Source organism: Neoarius graeffei, chromosome 12 (assembly GCF_027579695.1).
Source record: "Neoarius graeffei isolate fNeoGra1 chromosome 12, fNeoGra1.pri, whole genome shotgun sequence".
In the NCBI taxonomy this organism is placed as follows: Eukaryota; Metazoa; Chordata; class Actinopteri; order Siluriformes; family Ariidae; genus Neoarius; species Neoarius graeffei.
In genome coordinates, this window is record NC_083580.1 from 74,105,115 (window position 1) to 74,132,610 (window position 27,496).

Sequence of the window (27,496 nt, forward strand, 5' to 3'; positions counted from 1 at the left end):
GCGTCGCGCAGCCTTGTCGTCACTCCTGCAAAAGCCCGCCCAAAGAATCCAAACAAAAACCTTACGTTGTGATGGGCGGGCACGATTTGATGCCCGGGGTGTGTTGTTGATATGGTGCGAGGCTAGACCCACTCGTAGGCAAAAATATTTTTGGCCGCTAGGCGGGTGGGTCTAGTTTACTAGGCTAAGTGGATACAGGAGTTTAAATGAAAACTACTCGTCTCCAACAGACATTTCTCAGAGTAATTTTATTAACTTTTTTTAATTTTATTTTTCATCTATTACAAGAATTAAGATTTTTTTTTAAATATTACATATTTATGATAACTCGGAGTTAACAAGCTTTAAAATAAAATCTGTCCAATTTAAAAAGGAAAATGCAAAAGCAACTGGAAAACAAAGTACAGTAATAAGACCTCATAGGTTTATAAAACGTGTGTATTATATTACACAGATTTTGGTAGAATTATCTTTGCTGGTCAAAAATTGACAATGTTTTGTCTGGGGGAAAAAAAAAAAGTCGTCCACGTCTCAGTCCAGCTTCTCTTCTTGGAAGAAATCTGCAGAATTAAGGCGCTCCTGAAAATCATCATATTGCTGTATATAGAGGAGGGAAAAAATGAATAAGAATATAAGGTATCAAGGACATACAATATACTACAAACTTTATAAATGCGCTGTAACTAAAGAAAGCACACACCTCATTAATCCAGCCTTCCTCCATCAGCTTGGTGAACGCTTTGTTCACGGTCTCCTTCACCGGCTCATCGTCATCTCCCTCCTGGTTCTGATCCTCTGCCTCTTTGTGCTCCTCCAGAGCCGTGCAGCAGCGCTCAAACAAATGGTACTTGAAGTGTTTGAGTGCGTGGTACACCTCGGTACGGCCGGCACATACTGAGCCGACGAGGAACATCTGCAACGTGTGATCAAGATATTTAGTATGATGCACCAAACATTGTTTTTCATTTCTATTTTATATACACACACTAGTGCATCTCAAAATATTGGGACATTGTGAAAATTTTTTTTCGTAATTTAATTCAAAAATGTAAATTTTCATATTAGCCCAGGAGTAATAGGGTTATACCCGGAACAAATTAGTAACAAGCTGAAAATTTCAGAATATGTTCAGAATACCTTTAGGAATAACATACTAAAAGTCCCCGGAAATCCCCCTTGTGGTCTCTGAGAAATTCAAGATGGCGTCCAAAATGGCCGCCAAATGGAGCTCTGCCCATATCTCAGGCCCAAAACAAAATATTAATGCAATTAAAAGGTCAGAATATATGTTTTGTAGGGTAGGAGAGTAAATTCCAACGTGTGTATTAATTACATTGTGTATTAACATCATATAATAACAATGTACACATTATTATAACAGTATATTTATGTATAGTGTGGATCCATTGGTTACTCGTTCACTCCGTATCATCCTATTCTGTTCACAAAACAACAAACACAATTACTAGGAGTTGGAGCACTTATTTTCATTAATATTAATTAAAGTAAATTGGTGGTGTAAAATGAAAAATGGCATGTTAAAAGGTCATGCTGAGTTTAGTCATTTTTAAAAGGTCATGCTGAGTTTAGTCATTTTTTGTCCAAACACACTGGCATTGCTAGTAGTAAAGACTGGCGCTAGAAACTCAAATATTAATTTTTTTCCACCCTTAAACAAGCTTGAATAAATTCCCTACTTCATTGATGGTACAACAAAGGTCCAAGCATTACAACTGAGGCACTGAGAAGTGTTTAAGTCTACTCGTTGTTTATAAGCAAGAGCTTTTATTGAGGCAGACCTTTTTGTCATGAAAGTCGCCAGAATGTTGAAGAAGTGTACTGAAACAGCTTGCCATTGTAGTTTTAGAAGATAGAGTTCTCAAATTTAATTTCCCTTTAATATTTTATCAAAGCTTAAAGATGCACTAAATATTAAGGAAACTGATGTCTAATTGTTGTCTTACATTATGTTCATGTATGTAGGTAGCCTACTAAGCTAATCTGTCAATCATGTCAACCATCAAATTCCATGTAATTTCCACATTAATGACCTTGTAATCTTGGTTAATTTTAACAGTGTGACAATGGTGAATTTGCATTGCTTGTATGAGAGAACATATAATTTAACATTTTAATTGCATTTATATTATGTTTTATCCCTGAGATATTGAAAAATCTCCAATCGGCGGCCATTTTGTACGCCATCTTGAATTTCTCAAAGAGCACAAGGTGGATTCCCGGGGACTTTTAGTATGTTATTCCGAAGGGTATTCTGAACATATTCTGAAAAATTCAGCTTGTTACTAATTTGTTCCGGGTTGGACTCAATTTTGAGCTAATGCTCTTGGGCTATATGTACATGCAACCACAATCATGAGGAAGACTGCTGACTTGACAGTTGTCCCCAAGACGATCATCGACACCCTCCATAAGTAAGGTGCTGGCTAGAAAAGGTGCACAAACATCAGGGATGCCCTCAGCCTTGAGAGAATTGTTAAGAAAAGTCGATTCAAGAACTTGGGAGAGCTTCACAAGGAGTGGACTGAGGCTGGCGTCAGTGCATCAAGAGCCACCACGCACAGACGTCTTCAGGAAAGAGGCTACAACTGTCGCATTCCTAATATCAAGCCACTCCTGAACCACAGACGATGTCAGAAGCGTCTTACCTGGGCTAAGGAGAGAAAGAACCGGACTGTTGCTCAGTGGTCCAAAGTCCTCTTGAACTGAAGCATGAAAATGAACTTTTTTTCCTTTTCCCATGATATTCTGATATGTTGAGATGCACTAGTACAAGGCTTTTCAAAGTGTGGGGCGCGCCTCCCCTGGGGGGGCGCAACATGAGGAAACAAACCAGAATAAGTTACTATTGCGGACATTTAGCGAAGTTCAGCTAGCCTTTACCAGAGACAAAATGGATCGATTTTTAGTACCTAAAGCTACAGTGAGTGAGGAGACAGAGTCTGGGCCAAGCAAAAAATCAGACCCTCCAGGATTTCACGATATTGTAATTTGCAACTTCAACGCAAATTCAACCAATCCCCGTGAATTCAGGGTGGTGTTGCAATTATATCCAATATCTGTGAAGATACTCAGTCGTCCAGGTACATAGTAATCTGTGGTTGGTAGAAGAGAGCAACTGGACTTGCTTGAAAATTCTTGAAGACGTTTCGCCTCTCGTCCGAAAGGCATCATCAGTTCTGTCTGTCTAATAGGGAGTATCAAGTATTTATCCTCTCATGGATCATAATAGAATCCAAATCAGAATGCTGATGGCTGCATTGAAGGTGGCTGATAGATGTCATAGACACCCACCTCTGTTCAGTGATGGTCGTTCCAGGCTGACAAAATTGAACGATCCTCTCTGGCTAAGATGTCTGCCAGTTTTCTGGAAGTCCTCTCATACTCCCGCACCAGTCGAAGGGAACTCATCCCAAAGTGTGTAGAAACATCTGTTTCTACACACTTTGGGATGAGTTCCCTTCGACTAGTGCGGGAGTATGAGAGGACTTCCAGAAAACTGGCAGACATCTTAGCCAGAGAGGATCGTTCAATTTTGTCAGCCTGGAACGACCATCACTGAACAGAGGTGGGTGTCTATGACATCTATCAGCCACCTTCAATGCAGCCATCAGCATTCTGATTTGGATTCTATTATGATCCATGAGAGGATAAATACTTGATACTCCCTATTAGACAGACAGAACTGATGATGCCTTTCGGACGAGAGGCGAAACGTCTTCAAGAATTTTCAAGCAAGTCCAGTTGCTCTCTTCTACCAACCACAGATAATTATATCCAATCACCGCAACTTTCCCGCAAATTTGACCAATCGTTGGCGTCGTCTTGAGGTGACGTCGACAAACTACCTTCCGCCTTACTTCCGTGTATACGTTCAAGAGAAGCAGCATGTGCGAGTCAGTGTTTATATAGGCTTAAATTCTGTTACTGAAAGTGTGTTATGTTTACAGTGAAGGACTGTGTGCACTTTACATGATTTTTTACTTAATACAAGAAATCAATGGATGCCAACATTTTTGCCAAAATGGTATTTTATTTTCCATTGTTTAGGCAGCTTCAGCATCATACTGTGAGATTCTGTTCAAATTGTTTTTTTTTTTTCTTCTATGAAGCCTGAGCCATTTATTTTATTAGTTTATAATTATTGTTGGCGGCACGGTGGTGTAGTGGTTAGCGCTGTCGCCTCACAGCAAGAAGGTCCTGGGTTCGAGCCCCAGGGCCGGCGAGGGCCTTTCTGTGCGGAGTTTGCATGTTCTCCCCGTGTCCGCGTGGGTTTCCTCCGGGTGCTCCGGTTTCCCCCACAGTCCAAAGACATGCAGGTTAGGTTAACTGGTGACTCTAAATTGAGCGTAGGTGTGAATGTGGGTGTGAATGGTTGTCTGTGTCTATGTGTCAGCCCTGTGATGACCTGGCGACTTGTCCAGGGTGTACCCCGCCTTTCGCCCGTAGTCAGCTGGGATAGGCTCCAGCTTGCCTGCGACCCTGTAGAAGGATAAAGCGGCTAGAGATAATGAGATGAGATAATTATTGTTTAATTTCGTCTTCAGGAGAGACTGCCTGCACACAGTATTAGTAGTGTTTTTTTCTTACATGAAAGCTGAGGCATTTATATTATATTTTAAGGGAACTTCATGTTGTGCTGTGAGGTTCTGTGCACTTTAACTTTTGAACCAACAGGTGCATTTGGATAAGTAAAGCCTATTTTTCTGCATTTTTGTAGTCCTGGTAATCTTTTATATTGGTAAAGTTGTTTATAGGACCATTTCTCAGTGTCTTTGTTTTTTTTAATCAATAGTTATTTAACATATCACTCAATTTTAATCACAAAAAGAGAAAATCGCAACTTTCACTTCCTCCCGCAAAGTAATTGCAACAGAAACCTAAAAAACACCGCAACTTTCATCGCAATTTTTTGGAAACCCCCCCGCAACATCAGACATTTTAGCCTGCAACAATCACAAAAAAGGCCCGCGGAATCCTGGGGGGACTGAAAAAAGAAGGAAGTATGACCACGATTATTTAAAGTTTGGATTTTCATGGACTGGATCTGAAGATGCTCCACTGCCACAGTGTGTTGTCTGCCAAGAGGTGCTAGCTAACGATGCTATGAGATGTTTAAAATGTGTAAAACAAGATGTTTTAAAAAGAAAAGCACAGATGTTTAAAATGTGTAAAAAAAAAAAGATGTTTTAAAAAGCACAGATGTTTAAAATGTGTAAAAGAAAAAAAATGTGTACAACAACCTTTTTTTTTTTAAATACGAATGGAACATTAAGTATAGCAACAACAAAAATTGTGAGGGGGGGGGCGCTGTTTATTTGCTCTCTGAGGGGGGGCTGACTCTCCCACACTTTGAAAACCCCTGCACTAGTATATACACCCGTTAGTAAAAACGACATTTCTTAAAAGCATAGCGCTGTTGAGTTCTCGGAACTGACTGGTTTAGAAGGTGTTGATTAATTTTCTACCTCAGCAATTCGGACAGTAGCGCCAACTGTGCAATTCAACTCCTAGGTTTGTTTTAATGCGATCCTTCTAATGCAGGGGTGCCCAAATTGATCCATAAAGGGCCATGTGGCTGCAGGTTTTCATTCCAGCCATGCAGCAGCACATCTGATTTGGCTTATTCAATCAACTGACACACCCACCCTTTAATCAAGGGTGGGTGTGGCTGCAAGTATTTGACTGTGTGAAGACAGTTCAGTTGATTGAATGAGCCAAATCAGGTGTGCTGCTGCATGGCTGGAATGAAAACCTGCAGCCACATGGCCCTTTATGGATCAATTTGGGCACCCCTGTTCTAATGTGATTGTTTCTATAGCAACATATTTCACAGCGGATGCTCCACATAATTTGAACCTAACAATTAACTGATTAAAAACCTGTTGTTTAAATAAGAAAAACAATTGATGATGCATTTATTTAAAAGGTGCTGACTGCAGTCACCTGAAATTTAAAAAAAAAAATACATTTTTTTTTTTTTTTAAATTGTGTCTGGCATTTTCCTATATCTTGCAAGAACAATATCATGCAGACGAGATGTGATCATTTTGATGTCCCAAGGGTCGCTTTTCCCTGTTTTGGGACTGTTTTCCTCCCTCTTGTGGTAAACAGTACGGCCCGACGGAAACAGGAAACAGCTGAACACGAGGAGCTTTAACTAATTAGCATAACTATGGAACTGCGTCACACCAAGATGGCGTCACACGGAAAACATCGTGACTCTACATCGACATGGAGAGTTTTAAGTCGCAGGGATGTAATTTGTGGCTGAACAGATCCGTGAAACAAAAGACGAATATATCTTTTCTGTTACTGCTTTTGTGTTCTCGTTTCTTTGAAAGATCAAAACATTCGGTGTATAACTCCATACTTGCTACCGTGGAGTTGAGCCCATGCATTCTCAGGCTAAGATAGCTAAGCGCTAGCTAGAATTATTTAGTTATCTGTCCAGAAAAATGACACGTCATCTAACCTTGCTCTATCTTGCAGTTGCATTCACTAGGCAGGCTTTCCTTCTCCTTTTCCGCTGACAGGAGAGCCGAGTCCAACATGTTTGCCCACGCTGACTTGTTTTGGTCAAAAGTAGGTCAAACAGACACGTCCCACAGTGGTTACGTGATCTTGTTGCGCACTTTCTTCGGCAATCTCCGGAATCGTAAAATGCGAGACTCATTTTATCTCAGCAAAACATCTTGAAACTCCAACAGCAATAGAAATCGAACATTTTGCCCAGAATTCAACTTTGCAGTCAGAATCTTTAACATTTACGCAAGGTCACTGATTTGTAACGTACGCGTTGCACCACGGGAAAATCTTCAAACCAGAGCACTTTGTGGTTTCTCAGTAACAACAGAAGCACTTTTTTTTCTCTCTTATTAACTTCAAGAGAGAAAAAGAAAGGCTGGTATAGGAATGACAGTGTAACTAACTTTCTTCCAAGACGTTCCACAACATTAAATGTAACTATAAACGGATTAAAAAAGAAGAACGTATTAATACATTTTAAAATAAATGGCAATTTGCTGTTGTAAGATAAAAAAAACAAAACACTTTAGGACACTGCTATATGAAATTACTACATGGCTTTGTTGAATACTCTATTCTGATTGGTCAGTTACGTCATCTACATCGCTACAGACCACACCATTAGCCAGGGCTGGGCAATTATTTTTTCCATGGGGCCACATGAGAAACAGAAAATTTTGTGGAGGGCTGGACCAAAAGGCTGAACTAAATTCTGCATAATATTAATTGTATTTCTTTATATAAAGCAGTAAATAACATTGTTTTTACAAACTGGTAAGAGTATGGAAAAAAAGAGGTTGCCTTACAAAAAAAAGTGTCATTCATTCAATCAAATTTCCCAAAACAATGGTTAACAAAACGTGAATGTTTGTACCATTTTTTTTCAGTCACATTCACCCCAAAACACAATAAAGACACCACAATATTGTCTTTCTACTCCAAATATCAAGCAAGATACATCATATTATAATAATGATGCCCACATTTGTAGTCTAATCACCTCATTTGGTGTTTTTCAGTTTTTTATTTGCTCAGTGAGAGAAATCTAGTCTCTGTTGGTCTTTAACGAGTGCATCAAAGTCAGGTTGAATGTCTGAGGTGGAGATGCGAAGCACAGCTGACAGATGATTATCGGTGAGAGAGGATCTATACCTGGATTTGTTAAACTTCATCACTGAAAATGTCGATTCGGTGTAGGTATCAGATCTACAGATCGGCTCGGGCTCCGGCGCCTGCTGGTGACGTCACACTATGTGATTGGCTGGATCGTTTGAAGGATGACGTACAAGTTTGTGGTTGGTCTGGACAAATTACGGAAGTAGTTATCGCGGGATTAGGTTTCGTGGAATTTCATGTCGCGCGCATTGCGTTTTTGTTGAACACAACTTCAAAATAAAAGCAATGCACATTCAGTCCATGCATGAGGTAAAATTAGAAAATACTAGTGCTGTCAAGCGATTAAAATATTTAATCGCGATTAATGTCGCGACAGTCATAGTTAACTCGCGATTAATCGCAATTTAATCGCACATTTTTGTCACATAAAAAAACATTGTAATTCCCTTATCAGCATAAAAAAGTGAATGGGCTTGCTTTGTACCAATGTTTTTTTTTTTTTATTGCAAAGCATAACACGTCTTGACACAGCCACCGCAAAGTGAAACCTAAACCGAACACCGGAGCGGGTCTAGCAAGAGAACCATGAGTGAAATGATCTACTGTTTGAGTTAGTCTCTAATCAGAGAGATAGGTTACACAGTGACGGTAGGCTTGACATGCTTGATTATAATATAAAGTACACTATTATATTAACTTTAAGTTGTTCGTTGATAAATATTGCATTGAATATGATCTTTACTGTTTCAGCTCACTTAACACATTTTGTACTTTTACACTTTCTGCCTGTTGATGCGTCGCGCTGTCCAATCAGAGGCGGCCAAATTTGCATATTGCAGGAAGGATTTCTGGGATAGCATTGAGTTTACAGTTCAGAGGGATCTGGCTTCTTTAGACGCTGTCTTCTTAAAACTGAATGAATATTTAAAAAGAGCCAAATGAGCCAGTCTTTTGAACGGCTCTTTTCAAAGAACGGATCACAAAGATGCGGATCCCATCAAAGAGCCATAAATCCCATCTCTACTAGCGCGCCCTGCCCGCGCTGGTTCTTTGGGGAGGGCAGAGGACTCTGCGGGGCATTACAGTCTAGCTGCTATCGTTTTTTTTTTTTGCAAAGTCTTTGTTCCAAGTTCCTGGCAGTTTCAAAAGCTTATGAAAAACCTACATCATGTCACAGAGCGTTAATCTCGCAATAAAAAATTATCGCCGTTAAAATTGTGTCAAGTTAACGCGTTAATAACGTGACATTTTTGACAGCATTAGAAAATACATTTATTTTGTAATTTCTAATTAACCTTACGCGGGCCGCTCAGAATGAACCAAAGGGCCGGATGCGGCCCGCGGGCCGTAAAATGCCCAGGTCTGCCATTAGCGGAAGCAATACAACTATTTTTAAATCAATACTTTGTGCCAAATTATTCTTTTCTTTACGAAGTAGCCATATAGAAAGCAGGATAATATACAACACGCTGGTCATTATTGCGAAATAAACCCCTTCAGAGCTCCTGCGTCACCCTGTCAGGGTTTATTTCCTAATGATAACCGGCTCCCTGTACATCATCGCTTACATGATCAATGATGGTGTTTCAATGGATCACATCCCTTCTGGAATTTCTTAAAGTGTAATTTAAAAGCAGAGACTGATCACTGTCGAATCACTGGAAGCTTAATGTGCTGTACAATTTGATAGAAAAAGACCATGTTAATTATAACTACGTAAAACGAAAGATGAACGTGTTTGTTACCTGCGAGTCATCAGGCATGAACTGGTCCTTTTGCAGCGTGTCGTTGTGATACAGCTGCCCGGAGAGACGCACACAGAAGCGGCCGATTCGGTGGAGCTCACACGCTTCACAGCCCTTAGTGTGGACGTTCACCTGACTGATTCGCACTTTGGGATAACACTCGACCCGCTCCTTATATGGAGAAACCCACATGTTATAATTTTGGAGAGATTTTATATATAAAAACATCATCAGATTTTCACACAAGTCCTAAATGTAGATAAACAAATGAGAAAAATATTATACTTGGTCATTTATTTATTGAGGAAAACGATCCAATATTACATATCTGTGAGTGGCAAAAGTATATGAACCTTTGCTTTCAGTATCTGGTGTGACCCCCTTGTGCAGCAATAACTGCAACTAAACGTTTCCGGTAACTGTTGATCAGTCCTGCACACCGGCTTGGAGGAATTTTAGCCCGTTCCTCCGTACAGAACAGCTTCAACTCTGGGATGTTGGTGGGTTTCCTCACATGAACTGCTCGCTTCAGGTCCTTCCACAACATTTCGATTGGATTAAGGTCAGGACTTTGACTTGGCCATTCCAAAACATTAACTTTATTCTTCTTTAACCATTCTTTGGTAGAACGACTTGTGTGCTTAGGGTCGTTGTCTTGCTGCATGACCCACCTTCTCTTGAGATTCAGTTCATGGACAGATGTCCTGACATTTTCCTTTAGAATTCGCTGGTGTGATTCAGAATTCATTAATCCGAGAGGTTCACATACTTTTGCCACTCACAGATATGTAATATTGGATCATTTTCCTCAATAAATAAATGACCAAGTAAAATATTTTTGTCTCATTTGTTTAACTGGGTTCTCTTTATCTACTTTTAGGACTTGTGTGAAAATCTGATGCTGTTTTAGGTCATATTTATGCAGAAATATAGAAAATTCTAAAGGGTTCACAAACTATCAAGCACCACTGTATATACACACACGACAGCATTTCGTTCATTCCTACTTTGTAGCGATCTTTCCAGCGGCTCCTCTGCTTTAGATTTTCCAGGCGTGGGAGCACCAGTCGCTCATCAAAGTGATGCAATGATGATTTCATCTCCTCAGCATAGCGCTTTGTTCGCTCACCATCTGCAGCCAGTATTAAAACAAACCCATCAAATATTATGGGCTTTTAATAAAAATAAATAAATAAAAGTTCCGGTACAGTGCCTTGAAGAAGTATTCACACCCCTTGAACTTTTTCACATTTTTCCACCTTACAACCATGAACTTAAAAGTTTTTATTGAGATTTTATGTGATAGACCAACACAGAGTAGCACATAATTGTGAAGTGAAATGAAAATGATAAATGGTCTTCAAAATTTTAAACAAATAAAAATCTGAAAAATGTGATGTGCATTAGTATTCAGCCCCCCTGCGTCAATACTTTGTAGAGCCACCTTTTGCTGCAATTACAGCTGCAAGTCTTTTGTGGTATGTCTCTACCAGCTTTGCACATCTAGACACTGAAATTTTTGCCCATTCTTCTTTGCAAAATAGCTCAAGCTCAGCCAGATTGGATGGAGAGCGTCTGTGAACAGCAATTTTCAAGTCTTGCCACAGATGCTCAATGGGATTTAGGTCTGGACTTTGACTGGGCCATTCTAACACGTGAATATTCTTTGATCTAAACCATTCCATTGTAGCTCTGGCTGTATGTTTAGGGTCATTGTCTTGCTGGAAGGTGAATCTCCTTCCCAGTCTCAAGTCTTATGCAGCCTCCAACAGGTTTTCTTCCAGGATTGCCCTGTATTTAGCTCCATCCATCTTCCCATCAACTCTGACCAGCTTCCCTGTCCCTGCTGAAGAAAAGCATCCCCATAGCATGATGCTGCCACCACCATGTTTCACAGTGGGGATGGTGTGTGCAGGGTGATGAGCAGCGTTAGTTTTCCGCCACACATAGCGCTTTGCATTTAGGCCAAAAAGTTCAACTTTGGTCTCATCTGACCAAAGCACCTTCTTCCATATGTTTGCTGTGTCCCCTACATGGCTTCTGGCAAACTGCAAACGGGACTTCTTATGCCTGTCTTTCAACAATGGCTTTCTTCTTGCCACTCTTCCAAAAAGGCCAGATTTGTGGAGTGTACGACTTATAGTTGTCCTGTGCACAGATTCTCCCACCTGAGCTGTGGATTTCTGCAGCTCCTCCAGAGTGATCATGGGCCTCTTGGCTGCTTCTCTGACCAGTGCTCTCCTTGCTCGCTCTGTCAGTTTAGGTAGACGGCCATGTCTTGGTAGGTTTGCAGTTGTGCCATACTTTTTCCATTTTTGAATGATGGATTGAACAGTGCTTCTTGAGATGCTCAGAGCTTGGGATATTTTTTTATAACCTAACCCTGCTTTAAACTTCTCCAGAACTTTATCCCTGACCTGTCTGGTGAGTTCTTTGGTCTTCATTGATGCTGTTTGTTCTTCAGTGTTCTCTAACAAACCACTGAGGCCTTCACAGAACAAGTGTATTTATGCTGAGAGTAAATTACACACAGTAGGACTCTGTTAACTAATCAGATGACTTCTGAAGGCAATTGATTGCACTGGATTGTATTTAGAGGTATCAGAGTACAGGGGGCTGAATACTAACGCACACCACATGTTTCAGATTTTTATTTGTTTAAAATTTTGAAGACCATTTATCATTTTCGTTTCACTTCACAATTATGTGCTACTCTGTGTTGGTCTGTCACATAAAATCTCAATAAAATTGAGCCGATAGCCTCGTAGTAAAGTAGCCAATCAGAGTGCGCAATTGCTCATATCCAGTGAATGTGGATAGAATAATTACCCATATACACTTTCCTAATGTTTGCGCCTGCTTGCATCTCTCTTTCAAAGATAATTCTACAATCAAACAAATAATTTGTCACTTAAAGAGGAGCATCTGGTGAAAGTTCAACTAGCCAGATATTAAGTTTACACCAAAATACATGATCAAAGCATGCTAAATTTCACTGTGCTGTTTTTTCCCACCATTATTCCCAAATTTGGAAAAACTGCAAAGAATGAAGACTAAAATGTGACTGCGTCTAGAAAAGTAAAGCCAACCAGAGACTTTTTTTTCAAAATGCTGCTGCTCATTGTAAACGAACACACTCATAGGAAAGAGCTATCTACCGTCTTTTGCATATATGAGCTCAAAAACACCTGCGATTGGCTAACAGTGCTGTGACTGACGAGAAAGACAGAGCACGGCCAATTCCACTTCAGGATTATAGGAAAACTGTACCGTAAAGTGACTTGAGGAAGGATGAGTCCAGTGCATTGATCAACAAAGCTTTGACCACCACTTGGAAGTAGGTAAACTGAGATCCAGTAATGACTACAATTAAAACAAAAAGAGTTGATCAGATTTGTAGATACAGTACATATTGCATTAAAAAATAAATCACCAAATACACAAACATGTTTTCTCTTCACTACCATAAAACTTAAAAGATCTTACACTGGCGTGGAAGGTGAGACCGGAAGTCCTTGTTCTCAATTTCACCCGCTTCCTCTTCTTCCTGTCCATCTTTCTGCTCTTCATCCTCTACGATGAAGTCCTTCAGGCTGTCACTGTCGGCCTCTTTTTCTTCTTCGCTGCTGTCTATTACGCGAAGCGTGTCCTCTTCGCTCGATTCATCTTCAGAGTCTTTCACTTCTTTGTCTTCAGGTTCATCTTCTGCAACTCCTTTATCTTCTGAACAGTTTCTCAGCTCCTTAAATGACAAACCAACATTCAGTGGCCACTTTATTAGTTACACTCACTCCTCTTATTATTAGCACATAAACCTACAATAAAGGTCACTTTTGGGCCACTGAATTACCAGCCAATCCAACTTCTACTTCCACGATCAGAAGACCACAATAAATTCAGTGCTGATCACGATCAGTGTTCTGAACAGGGCAATGACACTGAGCATCAATTACATGGGTGTAGCAGATGTAAAGGAACATCAGGTTGAACGAGGTTGGTCAGTTTACAGACAAGACCTTAGAAATATTCTTTGTAGGTGTACATTTATGCTGAGATCAGATTACACGAATTCAGCGAGATTTTAGTACAATCTGTTGCGGCTGACAAATTTCCAGCTTCAGGCCGGAATACGAGTGTTGGGAATGATGAACAGTCCTTGCAGTGTGACATAATCAAAAGAACAGAGATGTTGCGTATGGGATGCCATCGCGAATCGACACCCTGATGGAAAGTCAAGCAAGTCGGATTTCAGGGCTGTGAAATTGTAAATAAGAAATCCGAGGAAAAGGGGGGGTCTGGGGGGCACAGCCCCCCAGCGTAAGCCAGGGGTCTGGGGCCTGCAGGGCCGCAGACACCAAGCCATTTTAGGTGTTATATGGTGTATTCTGAGCATTTCTTGCAAGTAAAAAATTGATCTCAACAAGTAAATATTTGACTAGTCTTGGTCTTCATTTTCCTGGCGACTTGTCCGGGGTGTACCCCGCCTTTCGCCCGTAGTCAGCTGGGATAGGCTCCAGCTTGCCTGCGTCCCTGTAGAACAGGATAAAGCGGCTAGAGATAATGAGATGAGAGATGAGATGAGATGGTCTTCATTTTGCCATATAAAATACCTATCAACAGTTTTCTCTTTTAAAATGAAAGATCCATGTAAAATACATTGAAATATCTAATAAGTGCCTATGTATTTTATCTCTTAATCAAAATAAAAGTTAAAAAAAATGTGTAAATAACAATTTAAAGAAATGTTAATAAAAGAAAACTTTGATAGGCCTTTCAAAATGACTTTGTGAAAAATCATGCTCAATATTTAAGTGAGAGATACCTGTTGTCTTCCAAATTACACTTAATTCTTGTATTATGTCCTGGCTTTTTCCAAGAATCTGTCACAATGTCTCTTGTCTACAGAGCAAAAGTTTAAAAAAACTAAATGTTTCTTATCTACTGTAATATATTATTTACATCTTTTCTTTTACTTCTGGCTCCTTCTATTCCTCTTTGCATCACTCCCAGCTATTTCTTTCAATTCATCTTTCAGTAAGGCTAAGCGAATTTCCAAGACAGGAAAGGCAGAAGTTGGCGCAAATGCCGCAAAGCATTCGTTGCAATGTCGTAAAAATAGGAAGTATTGTAATGTCGTTCGTCGGTGAAATTCACGTACGTGGTGCCAGGTCACGCAATAGCTCTGTCATGCACTCCTGAGTTGCAGTCAAGACGTGTTCCACGCTCAGCTGGCATAAAACTCTGCGAGTCCGGCTGTATTGAGCTCTCGTGCAAGGCGATTAAAACCGACTAGATCCCCACCCCCCAATGATTTTTAATGCAAAAATAGACGTTTTGTGAAGATGATATTTTTCGCGACAGAATCCGCGGAAATTTCACAGCCCTGGGATTTTTTTGTATTTTCTTGCCTAATTTTACAACTCCTAAGACGCGTTTGTTCTGTTGCTGTGATTAATCCCTAACATCAAGCAAGCACGTGAGCGATGATCGGTCAGGGTTAAGCTTGTAGTGTTGCCAGTTACCAAGGCACGGCGAAAATTGATGGGACTGCGATGGCCTAATCTGACATGGTGACCATCGTGAAAGACAAAAAATATCGTGCAATCTGATCCCGTCTGATCATTAGAGACAGCGGTCCGTTTCGGATCATGTTGGACTGTTCTTAAGCGAGTGGTGACAGAACTTTTTCAAAATTCCAGTTACTGCTCCACCTTTACACTTCTAACAGTCTCTCTCTCTCTCTCTCTCTCTCTCTCACACACACACACACACACACACATCATATGGTCCACATAACATCTTATCTTTATGTCCTGCATTGCCGTAAATGGACACTAGAGCGGTGACTACAATTATCGACAGTCCATAATTATCGACACCTTTTCAGATTTACCAATAAAAAAAACTATTTTACAAAGGTGAGTTTCAGTTACAACAGTTATCATTGGTTAATTAATCAACTGGAAGACTCGCCTCACCCTTTGATCTTGTCACAGCTCGTCACCAGAGATGGATTTTTTTTTTTTTTTTAGCATGATCAGCAATTTGAGAAAAACCCGGACGTTATCATCATCGCAGGTAAGCATGGTGGAAAGATCATGGACATGTTTTTACTTCTCAAATTCACCGATATTTCATGATCTCCTTGTCAAAACCTACTTTGTTTCTTACTCTTTCATTCGACAGTCGCCATTTTGTATCTAAACGTGCGTTTGAGAAAAGTCATGTGAGGTGTCGATAATAGTAATCACTTTCACCGGTGTTCACCATTATCGACACCCTGTGGAATTAAGTGACATTTACAACTGTTATGGATCGATCTTTGTGTAACATTGTTGAAGTAGATGAAGTACTTTAAAAAAAAATAAAAGTGCTGTGATTTATAATAATATTTTTTTGTCTGTGTCTATGTGTCAGCCCTGTGATGACCTGGCGACTTGTCCAGGGTGTACCCCGCCTTTCGCCCGTAGTCAGCTGGGATAGGCTCCAGCTTGCCTGCGACCCTGTAGAAGGATAAAGCGGCTACAGATAATGAGATGAGATGAGAATGGAATGCTTATAGAGTATTTGGAATCCTACTGCAATAAATAGAATTAGACCAGAATTAAATTCCTAGCATATAAAATAATTACATGCTTAAATTTTTTTTTTTTGCAGTTTGTTGTAAATATCGACCACATATTACAATATCAGTAGACATTTACTATTTTGGTTCGAGGAATGACATGTGACCTTTGACCTGGATTTTCATGTGGTTACAGTGTCAATTCCCTGTTGACATGTATTGGTAAACTACAAAACTAGAAATTAATAAAAACAACAACAACGAATGATTAACACAATGTGATCTACGAAAATATTTAGAAAGCAGGTAGAAAGTGGAACAAAAAGATTTTCTGACGCAGGTTAAACATTATCAGTTAATTTGTTTACAAACATTCTAATTACTTCCTCATTTACATAAACACCGACATTGATATATAAAAGATATTTTGGACTAAATACAAGTCTGTGTAAAACAAATTTTAAATAAAAACTATGTTTTGTTAACTTTATATCATATACCGATTATTATTTTTTAAAAATAATCATCTGGATATTGATAATTGTGGAACGGTGTCGATAACTGTGGACAAAGGTGTCGATAACTGTAACGGTGTCGATAACTGTGGACAAAGGTGTTGATAACTGTGGACAAAGGTGTTGATAATTGTGGAATGGTGCCAATAATTATGGATAAAGGTGTTGATAATTGTGGATCGGTGTCGATAACTGTGGACAAAGGTGTTGGTAACTGTGGACAACGGTGTCGGTAATTGTGGAATGGTGCCAATAATTGTGGACAAAGGTGTCGATAACTGTGGACAAAGGTGTCGATAATTGTGGAATGGTGCCAATAATTGTGGAAAGGTGTTGATAATTGTGGACAAAGGTGTCGATAACTTCGGTCAAAGGTGTCGATAACTTCGGTCAAAGGTGTCGATAACTTCGGTCAAAGGTGTCGATAACTGTGGACAAAGGTGTCGATAACTGTGGAATGGTGCCGATAATTGTGGAAAGGTGTTGATAATTGTGGACAAAGGTGTCGATAACTTCGGTCAAAGGTGTTGATAACTTCGGTCAAAGGTGTCGATAACTTCGGTCAAAGGTGTCGATAACTTCGGTCAAAGGTGTCGATAACTGTGGACAAAGGTGTCGATAACTGTGGACAAAGGTGTCGATAACTGTGGACAAAGGTGTCGATAACTGTGGAATGGTGCCAATAATTGTGGAAAGGTGTTGATAATTGTGGACAAAGGTGTCAATAACTGTGGACAGCGGTGTCAATAACTTCGGTCAAAGGTGTCGATAACTGTGGACAAAGGTGTCGATAACTGTGGACAAAGGTGTCGATAACTGTGGACAAAGGTGTCAAGAATTGTATAATGGTGCCGATGACTGTGGACAAAGGTGTCAATAACTGTGGAATGGTGTCACGTGATCTGATATCTGAAACGCTTATTAATTGGGAATAAACTTTTTTTTTCCCCCAGTGGAAGTTTGAGTAATTACTCATGCACAGTTTACATACTGAAAGTCTTTTCTACTTTTGCAACGGCCTAAAGATTGATAATTGTAGCCTCCGCTCTTGGTGTATTCTTATAAATAATAAACAGGCCAATGAGTGTAGAAACAGTATAATGGTTCCTTCTAAGGTTCCTCACTGATGCATCGGGGATCTTACCAAGGTTCTGCGCCTGCGCAGTGGTGCACCCGTCTTTCTCTTCTTCAGCAGCTCCATCAGTCTGTTTTTCCTCTCTCTCCTCCTGGCAGCTGCTTTTCTTGCTTCCACTTCTTTCTTCTCCTGGTCAGTTTCACCCTCGGAGTCGGAAAGCTTGTATCGTTTTTTCGCCGATGCTTTCCGGACCGGTTCGGCTCCGACGTCGCTGTCTGAAGAGTCGCTCGAGCCGTCGTCCAGGATGCTCGTGCTGGCTGATCTCTTCCGACGCTGGCGCGACGACACGGCGACCTTTTCCTCGTCCGTCCCGCCGCTGTCGTCTCCCGCATCCGCGGCTTTGGGCGCAGGAGACTCGGAGTCCCCGCTGTCTGATCTGTCGTCGTCTGATACCTGGTACTCACTTGCGGATTCGTCGCTGGTCGTCGTGCTGCAGTACGACCCTTCGTCGCTGTCCTCGAGCAGACGCTCGAGCGCGCTCATGCGAGTCTTTCTCTGGTCGATGCGAGACGCCAAAGGCGCGCGCTTCCGTCGCATGCCAACGCTTTTCATCACCGCTGCGACGGAGGAACCGATCGGCTCTAATCGGCTGTTAAACCAAACATGGCTGCTGTTTTTGGTTTAGTTAAAACACACGAACAGGAAAGCGTCAATGAGCAGAAACGATCCTTTACATGAAAATAAACACAAATCTGTCCAAAACAAACCCGAATTTCCGCTAGGATTATTCTATAGAACCACCGATTCCGCCATTTTTGAGGAGGCGTGTCTGTTTTGTTTTGTTTTTTGCAGGTCCTCTATGAGCTGCTCTTCTACCAGAACAAGTGCGCCCTCTAGCGGTGTGGAGAGCGCTGTCTTCCTGCGGCACCCGGATGTCACTTTTTTTTTTTTAAATTGAAAAAGTACAAAACCAATATGGCAACACCATAATTTTTATCAAGGGAAGTATTGAGTATTTCTTACAAATACTCAATATATTATTTTATATAGGGAAGAACAAAGAAATTATCAAACAGAACAACCTGATAGAAATCCAGTATCAATGACTTATAATAAAATAGTATTATATTTTATTTATTTTATATTTATATTTTATCCTATATTTTTATTTATTTTATAAATGGTAGTATTATATTTTATAAAATATTCTATTTTTTTTTGCAGTCCAAATCCTGCCCTCTGATTGGCTGGCGAGCGGGTCCGTATCCTATGGTACGGACCCCGGTTACGGACAACTCGCTCGTTCACAACAACAACATACATGGTAGCATTTTTTTTGTCAACATTTACCTTTTTTTATAAGATCTATTTATAAGATTATCAAAAATCTTTGCCAGCATTTCTCAGGAGAATAGCATTAATTTTACAGCATGGATAGGGATAACGACAGTCTTCACAGCGAAAGCAAAGAAATAAAATAAAACATTCCAGGAGAAAGCTAAAAACCTCTAACTTGCTAACGCTGAGCAAAAACATGGCTGAATCCTGAATGACTCAATTTTGTATAAATAGGGGACTACATCGGTGGCAAAATTTGGTTTTTTTTTTTTTCCTGCCATGGAAGTGCACTTGTATACTGAGGAGGAAGCAATTTGCATTACAGCTGTGAATGAGGATTCAAAATGGCAGCTCGGTTCGGTTTTCCCTTTTGGGCGCTCTTGTTTTCTGTTAGAATTTAGTAAAGAAAAAAATAAACATATTATTTACCAGCTTAATGTCGGTCCGTATGGTGAAATACCGTAACCTCGGCCTTGAATACTGACCTTGGACCTTTCAAGACCTCGGTCACAGTATTTCACCATACGGACCTCCCAGCAGATAAATAACATATATTTATTTTATAATAAAATAGTTGACCTTTAAAGCACTGAATGGTCTCGTGCCACAGTACCTGAGTGAACTTCTGGTCCTCTATGACCCGCCACGCCTACTTAGATCAAAAGGTGCAGGCTATCTGCTGGTACCTCGTATAGTGAAGGCTACATCAGGGGGCGGAGCCTTTTCTTACAAAGTCCCACAGTTATGGAACAGCCTTCCAAGTAGTGTTCAGGAATCAGACACAGTCTCAGTGTTTAAGTTGAGGCTGAAAACATATCTGTTTTCATTCATATCCAGTGACATATCCAGTCTTTCATTCGAAACTCACATTGATAACATTACCTGGATAGCTTTCTTTCATCTCAGAAATATTGCTAAGATAAGAAATTTAATGTCACGGAAAAACTAGTTCATGCTTTTTTAGGTAACACACAGTCCCTTTAAGAAACTACATTTCCCATCAGCCAACTTCCGCGTTGACCTACATCACGCCTGGGCGGGATCACCTACGTCACTTCCTCCATGATTCCATAAGAAACTAAGGCACGCTACTCTCTTCCTCTTTGGTGCTGTGAATCCCGTCGCAAGTGGCGCGTTCTACAGAGATAAAGAGGCCGCTCACCAGAGCATCCAAGATACAGACGTCTTTTCTCCCGGGAAAAACGATTCAGCACGGTTTTTGTTTACCCTTGGCCACGGTAGAACTACTTAAATCGTGCTATCTCTCTCTCTCGGTTGAGCTACAGCCGGTTTTTGTTTGCCTATTGTCAGTAACGTTACCAAACTGCTGCCCAGAGCGGTTAATTTAAAGTTAGAAGCGACCGGATCCTTCCAATTAAAGCGCTGTGCACATTATTTGATCAGAGACTTCTTTTCATCACAAACTACGAAGCGTTTGGACCAAGAAATCCTCTGCTTTCCACGGAAGCCACTCATCTCCACAACGGTGAAACTCCAAAAGTCTCGGAACATCTCACAATCTCGCGTAGAGGCGAGATACTGAAGTAAGACTGGCAATTTTGGGGCAAAAAGACTAGTCTTAGGAATTAGTTTTATGAAGCAGTGTGAATTTAAACTCAGGAACGGTTTAATTGTGTACACTGTAAACACTTGGGGTGTTGAGTTGATGATTGTTCTATTTTGTTTTGATCTCTCAGTTGTGTTTAATAGATAGGTTTTGCATGCTTCTTCTTTTCCTTTCTAACACTTTAATTTCATCATTACACATATTTTGACCTCATCAAGGTTTCAGTGGATTTAGTAATGTTATAAGCTAATGAAATTAGCCTACGGCTAATTCTTTTGTCTCATTAGCATCCAGGGCTAATTGTATTGTCTAAAGGGAACACGTGGCGGCCCTCCTCCACACTCACATACACACCTTTTGTCTTAACTCCACGAGGTAGGATTCTTGGGCCTTAGCTAGCCACGCACAGCTAATTCTTTTGTCTTGTTAGCAACCAAAGCTAACTCTCTTGTTTTACTTAGAAACATGTGGTCACAAGGCCTCACACCCACAAACACATCTTAATTAACAACCAAAGCTAACTCTCTTGTTGTACTTAGAAACACGTGGTCACAAGGCCTCACACACACAAACACATCTTAGCTAGCATTCCTTTGTCTTAGCTAGCAACACAAAGCTAATCTTTTGTCTTCACCACAACACACTCACACACACACACACACACACACACACACACAAACCTCATTGTTTGCTGAAGATTTCAACTGCTATTATTCATTTTTATCTTTGTTATAATAAATTCAATTAATTATTGAAACTGTGTGTGTTTATTTGTTGTCCCGATATTTTTGAAGTTACCCAATCTCAAAGGATTCCAAGGTGCATATAGGTTGTGGTAAGTGATCATAATAATTTGGAATATACCATAATTTAGCTGTTTGATAATTTATTATTAAGCATCAAAATTAAAGGTATTATTTAATGAGACTGATTTAATGATTTAATGAGACCGATTTAATGAGATTGATCACTTAATTACAAATTGCACCTACACTTTCGTTACCTCCAGGTTGGATTATTGTAATGCCTTACTGTCTGGATGTTCCAATAAGTGCATAAACAAGCTCCAGTTAGGTCAAAATGCAGCAGCAAGAGTCCTTACTAGAACTAGAAAATATGACCACATCACCCCTGTCTTATCCACACTGCATTGGCTCCCAATCAAATTTCGTATTGTACTCAGTGCAATATGTATACTGTTCCTACTTATTCAGGTGACATTGGGCATACCTAACAACCTGTGTTTAGGTTGTTAGGTATGCCCAATGTCACCTGACCCCCCCACCCCCCCATCTGTCCCTCTGAGTTACGTCAATCCTGAGATTGAGATGCTGACCTCTTCTGCTCCTCGGACCTGCCTGATCCATCCCGATGCCCTACGTCTGGTTGGAGTCTCATCACATAGCTCCTGTAGAGGACGGCCCCATATGGACAGTTGAAAGTCACACTTAGAAGACGCTCTGGACTCTTACAGTAATGCTTTTATGGCTGAGGACTACAGTTGACTTGCTAACTTTAGGACTGCAGTTGTTATGAACAGTTTTGCACTCAAGTTTTCATCAATGAAGAGTTTATAACATCAATGAAACTGACTTCATGTTAAAACTGTTAATGTTATAGTCATGTTGTCTGTTGTTGCCCAAATGAGGATGGGTTCCCTTTTGAGTCTGGTTCCTCTCGAGGTTTCTTCCTCATGTCGTCTGAGGGAGTTTTTCCTTGCCACCGTCACCACAGGCTTGCTCATTGGGGATAGATTAGGGATAAAATTAGCTCATGTCTTGGGTCATTCAGATTCGGTAAAACTGCTTTGGGACAATGTCTATTGTTAAAAGTGCTATAGAAATAAACTTGACTGACTTACAATACAAAATTGAATATAAATTATGTAGGAAATGCTGTAAAGATGTCCATGGATAGAAAGGAAAAATAAAAGGAAAAATAAGTAGACAAGCATCAGTTTTATCTCCGTTATCTAATTCAGTGGGAAAATGTTTTAAAATATCATAAAAGGCACGGATGTCATATTCACGATGAGTTGGTCATCTACCAGAACAAGTGCGCCCTCTAATGGTGTGGAGAGCGCTGTGTTTCTGCAGCACCTGGATGTCACATTCACGGCCCACATTCTGTTCTTAAAGTTCCCTAAAATTCCATCCATCCATTATCTGTAGCCGCTTTATCCTGTTCTACAGGGTCGCAGGCAAGCTGGAGCCTATCCCAGCTGACTACGGGCAAAAGGCAGGGTACACCCTGGACAAGTCGCCAGGTCATCACAGGGCTGACACATAGACACAGACAACCATTCACACTCATATTCACACCTACGGTCAATTTAGAGTCACCAGTTAACCTAACCTGAATGTCTTTGGACTGTGGAGGAAACCGGAGCACTCGGAGGAAACCCACGCGGACACGGGGAGAACATGTAAACTCTGCACAGGAAGGCCCCTGTCAGCCGCTGGGCTCGAACCCAGAACCTTCTTGCTGTGAGGCGACAGTGCTAACCACTACACCACCGTGCCGCCCGTTCCCTAAAATTAATTTACCTAATTATGAAATTAGTCTAATAATCATTTTAAGGACTATAATCTAACTGAAATATTTGAAAATCTGTATCACCAAATAAACACAGGGCTACAAAATGTGCTAAAGATGACACACTGTATGGCCAAAAGTTTGTGGACACTTGACCATCACACACCCATATCTCCTATTGTTCTTCCCCAAATTGTCTCAAATTCAGAAGCACAAATATGCACGTGCAGTGAGATGAGATGAGGTTTGGCCTCTGCTTGTAATCCTCAGATTAACTCAACACAGCACAAAACAGCAAATAATTATCCATCTATTATCTGTAGCCACTTATCCTGTGAAGGGTCGCAGGCAAGCTGGAGCCTATCCCAGCTGACTATGGGCGAGAGGCGGGGTACACCCTGGACAAGTCATGAGATCATCACAGGGTTGACACATAGAGCTAAACAACCATTCACATTCACACCTACGGTCAATTTAGAGCCACCAATTAGCCTAACCTGCATGTCCATCTTTGGACTGTCGGGGGAAACCGGAGCACCCGGAGGAAACCCACACAGACACGGGGAGAACATGCAAACTCCACACAGAAAGGCCCTCATCAGCTGCTGGGCTCAAACCCAGGACCTTCTTGCTGTGACGTGACAGTGCTAAGAATTATTCAGAGATAAAACACTGCTTTTAGATGCGGTATGATTTACTCTTCAAGTCAAAGAAGTGCATCATATATAGCTGACTGCAAAAGTTTGCATCCCCCTAGAGTTTCTGGCTTACAATTAATCTAAAGACATAACTGATCAGATTGCAGGTCTCTCTCTCCACACACACACACACATGAGGGTAAGTCAAAAAGTTCTAAGACAGATGCTATAATTTCAAAAGGAATTCAAAGAAGGAATTCTCCAATGGAAACATCGCTTGCAGAAGTGTTTCGACTTAAATGGAGGATATGTAGAGAAATAGCTTTGTTATTTTCATAAATAAAGATTTTTTTTCATTTGTCTTAGAAATTTTTGACTTACCCTCATATATACACACACACCTTATTTCTTGCTGCCTAATATATCCTACACCTTGACAGGTGCCATTGTAATGAAATAATCAATGTTATTCATTTCACCTGTCAGTGGTTTTAATGTTATGACTGATCGGTGTATGTACAGTACTGGGCAATAGTCTTACATTAGGTACATGTAAAGAGATGCTGTCGACCAAAAATGGCTTAAAAATAATGAAATTAAATGTTTAAACATAAAAAAATACTATAAGCAGTAAGCCATAATAAATGAAACAAAGTCAATATTTGGTGTGAGACGACCCTTTGCTTTAAAAAAAAATAAAAATTGTAGTCTCAGGTCCAACGAGTGCAGTTTGATAAGGAAATGCGCTGTAGGTTTTACTGAGCATCTTACAGAACCAGACACAGTTCTTCTGGACACTTTGACTGTCACACTCACTTTTTAATTTTGCCCCAAAACCCAGTAGCCTTCATTATGTTTTCTTTTTTAATCTGAAACGTTGTTTTATGTAATATGCTGCTCAGATACAAACAGTTTTTCTCTAACGTTTAATTTTGTGCTGGAAAAAACACACACGAATGCTTGGAACTCTAAAATGTTTTTGTAATGTTTTGATTCGATCATGTAGAAGTCATAAAATAGAAATCTATCACAAAGTTTGTCTGAAAAAAATATATAGGGCGCCTCAGACTTTTGCACAGTACTGTAAATAAAATCAAGACACAATATAATTAATATTTCAATTGATTAAACCAGTTTATTCTATTAAATCTATTGTGTATTTCTCCAACAGCGTAAATGATCTACTGAGATTAACTTGAGTATTAAGGAGATCTGAGGGAAATTACTTATTACAGTACATTTATTATACGATAAACTCCACATGGAACACTTTTCTGTACATATTTTATGAACCGACTTGAACAGTCATTTTAAATATTATGACCAGATGAAAATTTCACCGTCATATGCAGCAGATAAGAGGTATTCTCCTTTATGGTCAAAAATGACACTCTGAACACCGTCATAATGTCCTAAAAGACTGTACACATGTGAAGATGCGACGTCCATCAGCTTCACCTCATAATCGTTACTTGCAGCTGCTAGCACCTTGCCATTTGGACTGAAGGCCACTTGGTTGCTTGGGTATGGTCCGGTATCCACCGTCGATATGGCTGATACGGTCCTTACATCCCATAATTTCACGATGCCATAGGAATCACAGGAAGCGATCATGTCTCCCAGGGTGTTAAAGCTCGCATGGTTGCACGAGTGTCTGTGCCCGTAGAAAGTTTGAGCACAGAGTCCAGTGCGGGCGTCCCACAGTGAAATGGTTTTATCAGCAGAGCAGGTGAGCAGGATGTTCGAAAATGGCACAAAGCTAATACTATTCACTGAGTCAACATGGCCGCGCAGCGTGTAGCGACAGCGCTCACTGTTTAGGTCCCACACTTTGGATGTGTTGTCCATAGAGCAGGAGGCTACAAAGTCCCCACAGGAGTGGAAGGAGCATCCCCAGGTTGCATGACCATGGCCTTCCAGGGTCAGCACACAGATGGATTTAGCAAAGTCCCAGATCTTGACTGTAGCATCTCCGCTGGTGGTGGCCAGAAAGTGTCCACTGGGGTGGAAGCTACAGGAAGACAGCCAATCAGTATGACCCTCTCCAGTCATGATCATCTCACCTTTTGGCATCCCCCAAAGCTTCCAAAGGTGATCATCACTTGCAGAAGCGACAAGCAGTTTGCGTGGATGGAGAGCAAGACAGCTGATGGCCAAAGTGTGGGCTTTGATGGACTTGGTCATCGAGAAGTCGGAAATTTTGGTGCTTTGAGCAGATAGGGCTTTTATTTGGGGCAGGAAGGGATTTACGCGTGTACTGGCTGGGAACTCAGAATCTTTTGGATGTTTGGTAGTAGCGCTCTTCGTTGGGTCTCTGGCAGGGTCGTAACTCATCACCTCATTAACTGATAGTTTAGTACCTCGCTCTGGACTACGCCCATTCTGAAGCTCATTTTCTTTCAGAAACTTGCGGGTTCCTGGCAAGGAGCGTGCCTTAGCAGTACATGGAGTGCTATCTTGGCTATGGACCTGACTGGAGACTCTATTCCTATCAATACTGACCAACATCTTCTGCCTCAGGGCGGTCTGGTACTTCTCATTCAGTTGTTTCAAAGCAGGACCATAAGACTCATAGTGCTTTTTTAGTCGTTGGATGTCCTCGATCAATTTGTTTTTCTCATGAATAACACGCTTGTGCTGCAGCCGGTGGAAGTCCCGTTCCTTCTGAAGCTTCACAGTGATCTCTCCTGCTTGGAAGGCAGCTTGTTTGTAGCTGTCTCGCTCTCTTTGGACATTTTTCAGATCCTTTTCCAGCAGCTGGTTCTGCATGTATATATCAGGCATGAATCCCACATGCTCTGTTTTGAGCGTGCCTTTCTGTAGCATCTCGAACCATTCTGTCTGGAAGCAATCTAATGTTCTGTTCATTCCCATTTTCATGAGAAAGTTGCGAAGAAAATCATCCACGACTTCAGGGATGGGGCTGCAGAGCAGTTTCTGGGATGAGGAAGGTGTCCGCTCTGATAGAACAACCTTGGAGTCATTACCAGTGTAGTTACGCAGAACTTCAGCCGCAGAGTCCAAGTCCTCTTCTTCAGCCCCACTCTTCTCTTCGACACTCAGCTCTTCAGACTCAAACCTGCCCTCGGAGTCTCCTGGAATGGACCCTTTTTCTAGATTATTTGCCCCATTGACTGATTCTGCCATTTTGTCACACTGTGAATCAGTGCCTGGCCGTTTGTTACATTCGCTTCGCGTTCTGTTGCCATGGACACCTGTTAGGCGATGACGTCATATCCGTTACACCACAAAAACGTCATAAACACTTGTTCAAGCAAAATTCGGTCAAAGGTTCCGGTTTAAATCTTCTTTGCACCTGTGCATGTGTGTAAGTAAACCGTATGCTTGTTTAAAAGGCTTCTGTATCGAACGTGTTTCACTGAAAGGCCTTTTTAGAAACCAGCGTGCGCGTGTGTACGGGACTTTACGGTAACTAGTTTACAGTAAGCGCTTGTGTAAAACAAACAAAACCCCTTTTTTTCGTGATAGTGTAGTTTACATGCACACTTTGTTATTAATTTCCGTAATTTTTTTTTCCTAGAATAACATTTGGTTTTGCATCAAACATGTATTTGCAAACAATTCGTTTTTATCTAAATATAAAACATTTTTTAATATGTAAAAAATGGATGATTTATTAGCTAATAGTAAGAGCTGTATTGTCTATTACTGTTCTTAAAAATGAAATTTTACTCTGACTATTTTGGGGGAAAATCAAGGAAAATAAAGAAAATGTGCTGTAAGTAGTGTATTCACATCTGAAGCTGAGAAAAAGCTCATTTTATAAAGAAGTAGGAAAATACAGTACTGTGCACAGTTCTTAGGCACTATATACACAGACAGACAGACAGACAGA

General features: G+C 40.6%; 2 protein-coding genes across 2 annotated transcripts; both read right to left on the bottom strand.

The window, feature by feature from the left end:
* Positions 1–229: 229 nt before the first annotated feature.
* ccdc82 (coiled-coil domain containing 82) lies at positions 230–18,406 on the bottom strand. Its single transcript, XM_060936398.1, has 7 exons — positions 17,632–18,406; positions 12,894–13,149; positions 12,678–12,770; positions 10,415–10,539; positions 9,408–9,578; positions 701–913; positions 230–597 (listed from the first exon to the last, which is right to left on the bottom strand). The coding sequence occupies exons 1-7, from the start codon at positions 18,172–18,174 to the stop codon at positions 532–534; spliced, it is 1,467 nt and encodes a 488-aa protein (XP_060792381.1). The 5' UTR covers positions 18,175–18,406; the 3' UTR covers positions 230–531.
* A 6,551-nt stretch (positions 18,407–24,957) lies between these two features.
* On the bottom strand, positions 24,958–26,787 carry LOC132894813 (sperm-associated antigen 16 protein). The gene has a single exon (XM_060934927.1). The coding sequence runs from the start codon at positions 26,785–26,787 to the stop codon at positions 24,958–24,960; it is 1,830 nt and encodes a 609-aa protein (XP_060790910.1).
* Between the last annotated feature and the right edge of the window lie 709 nt (positions 26,788–27,496).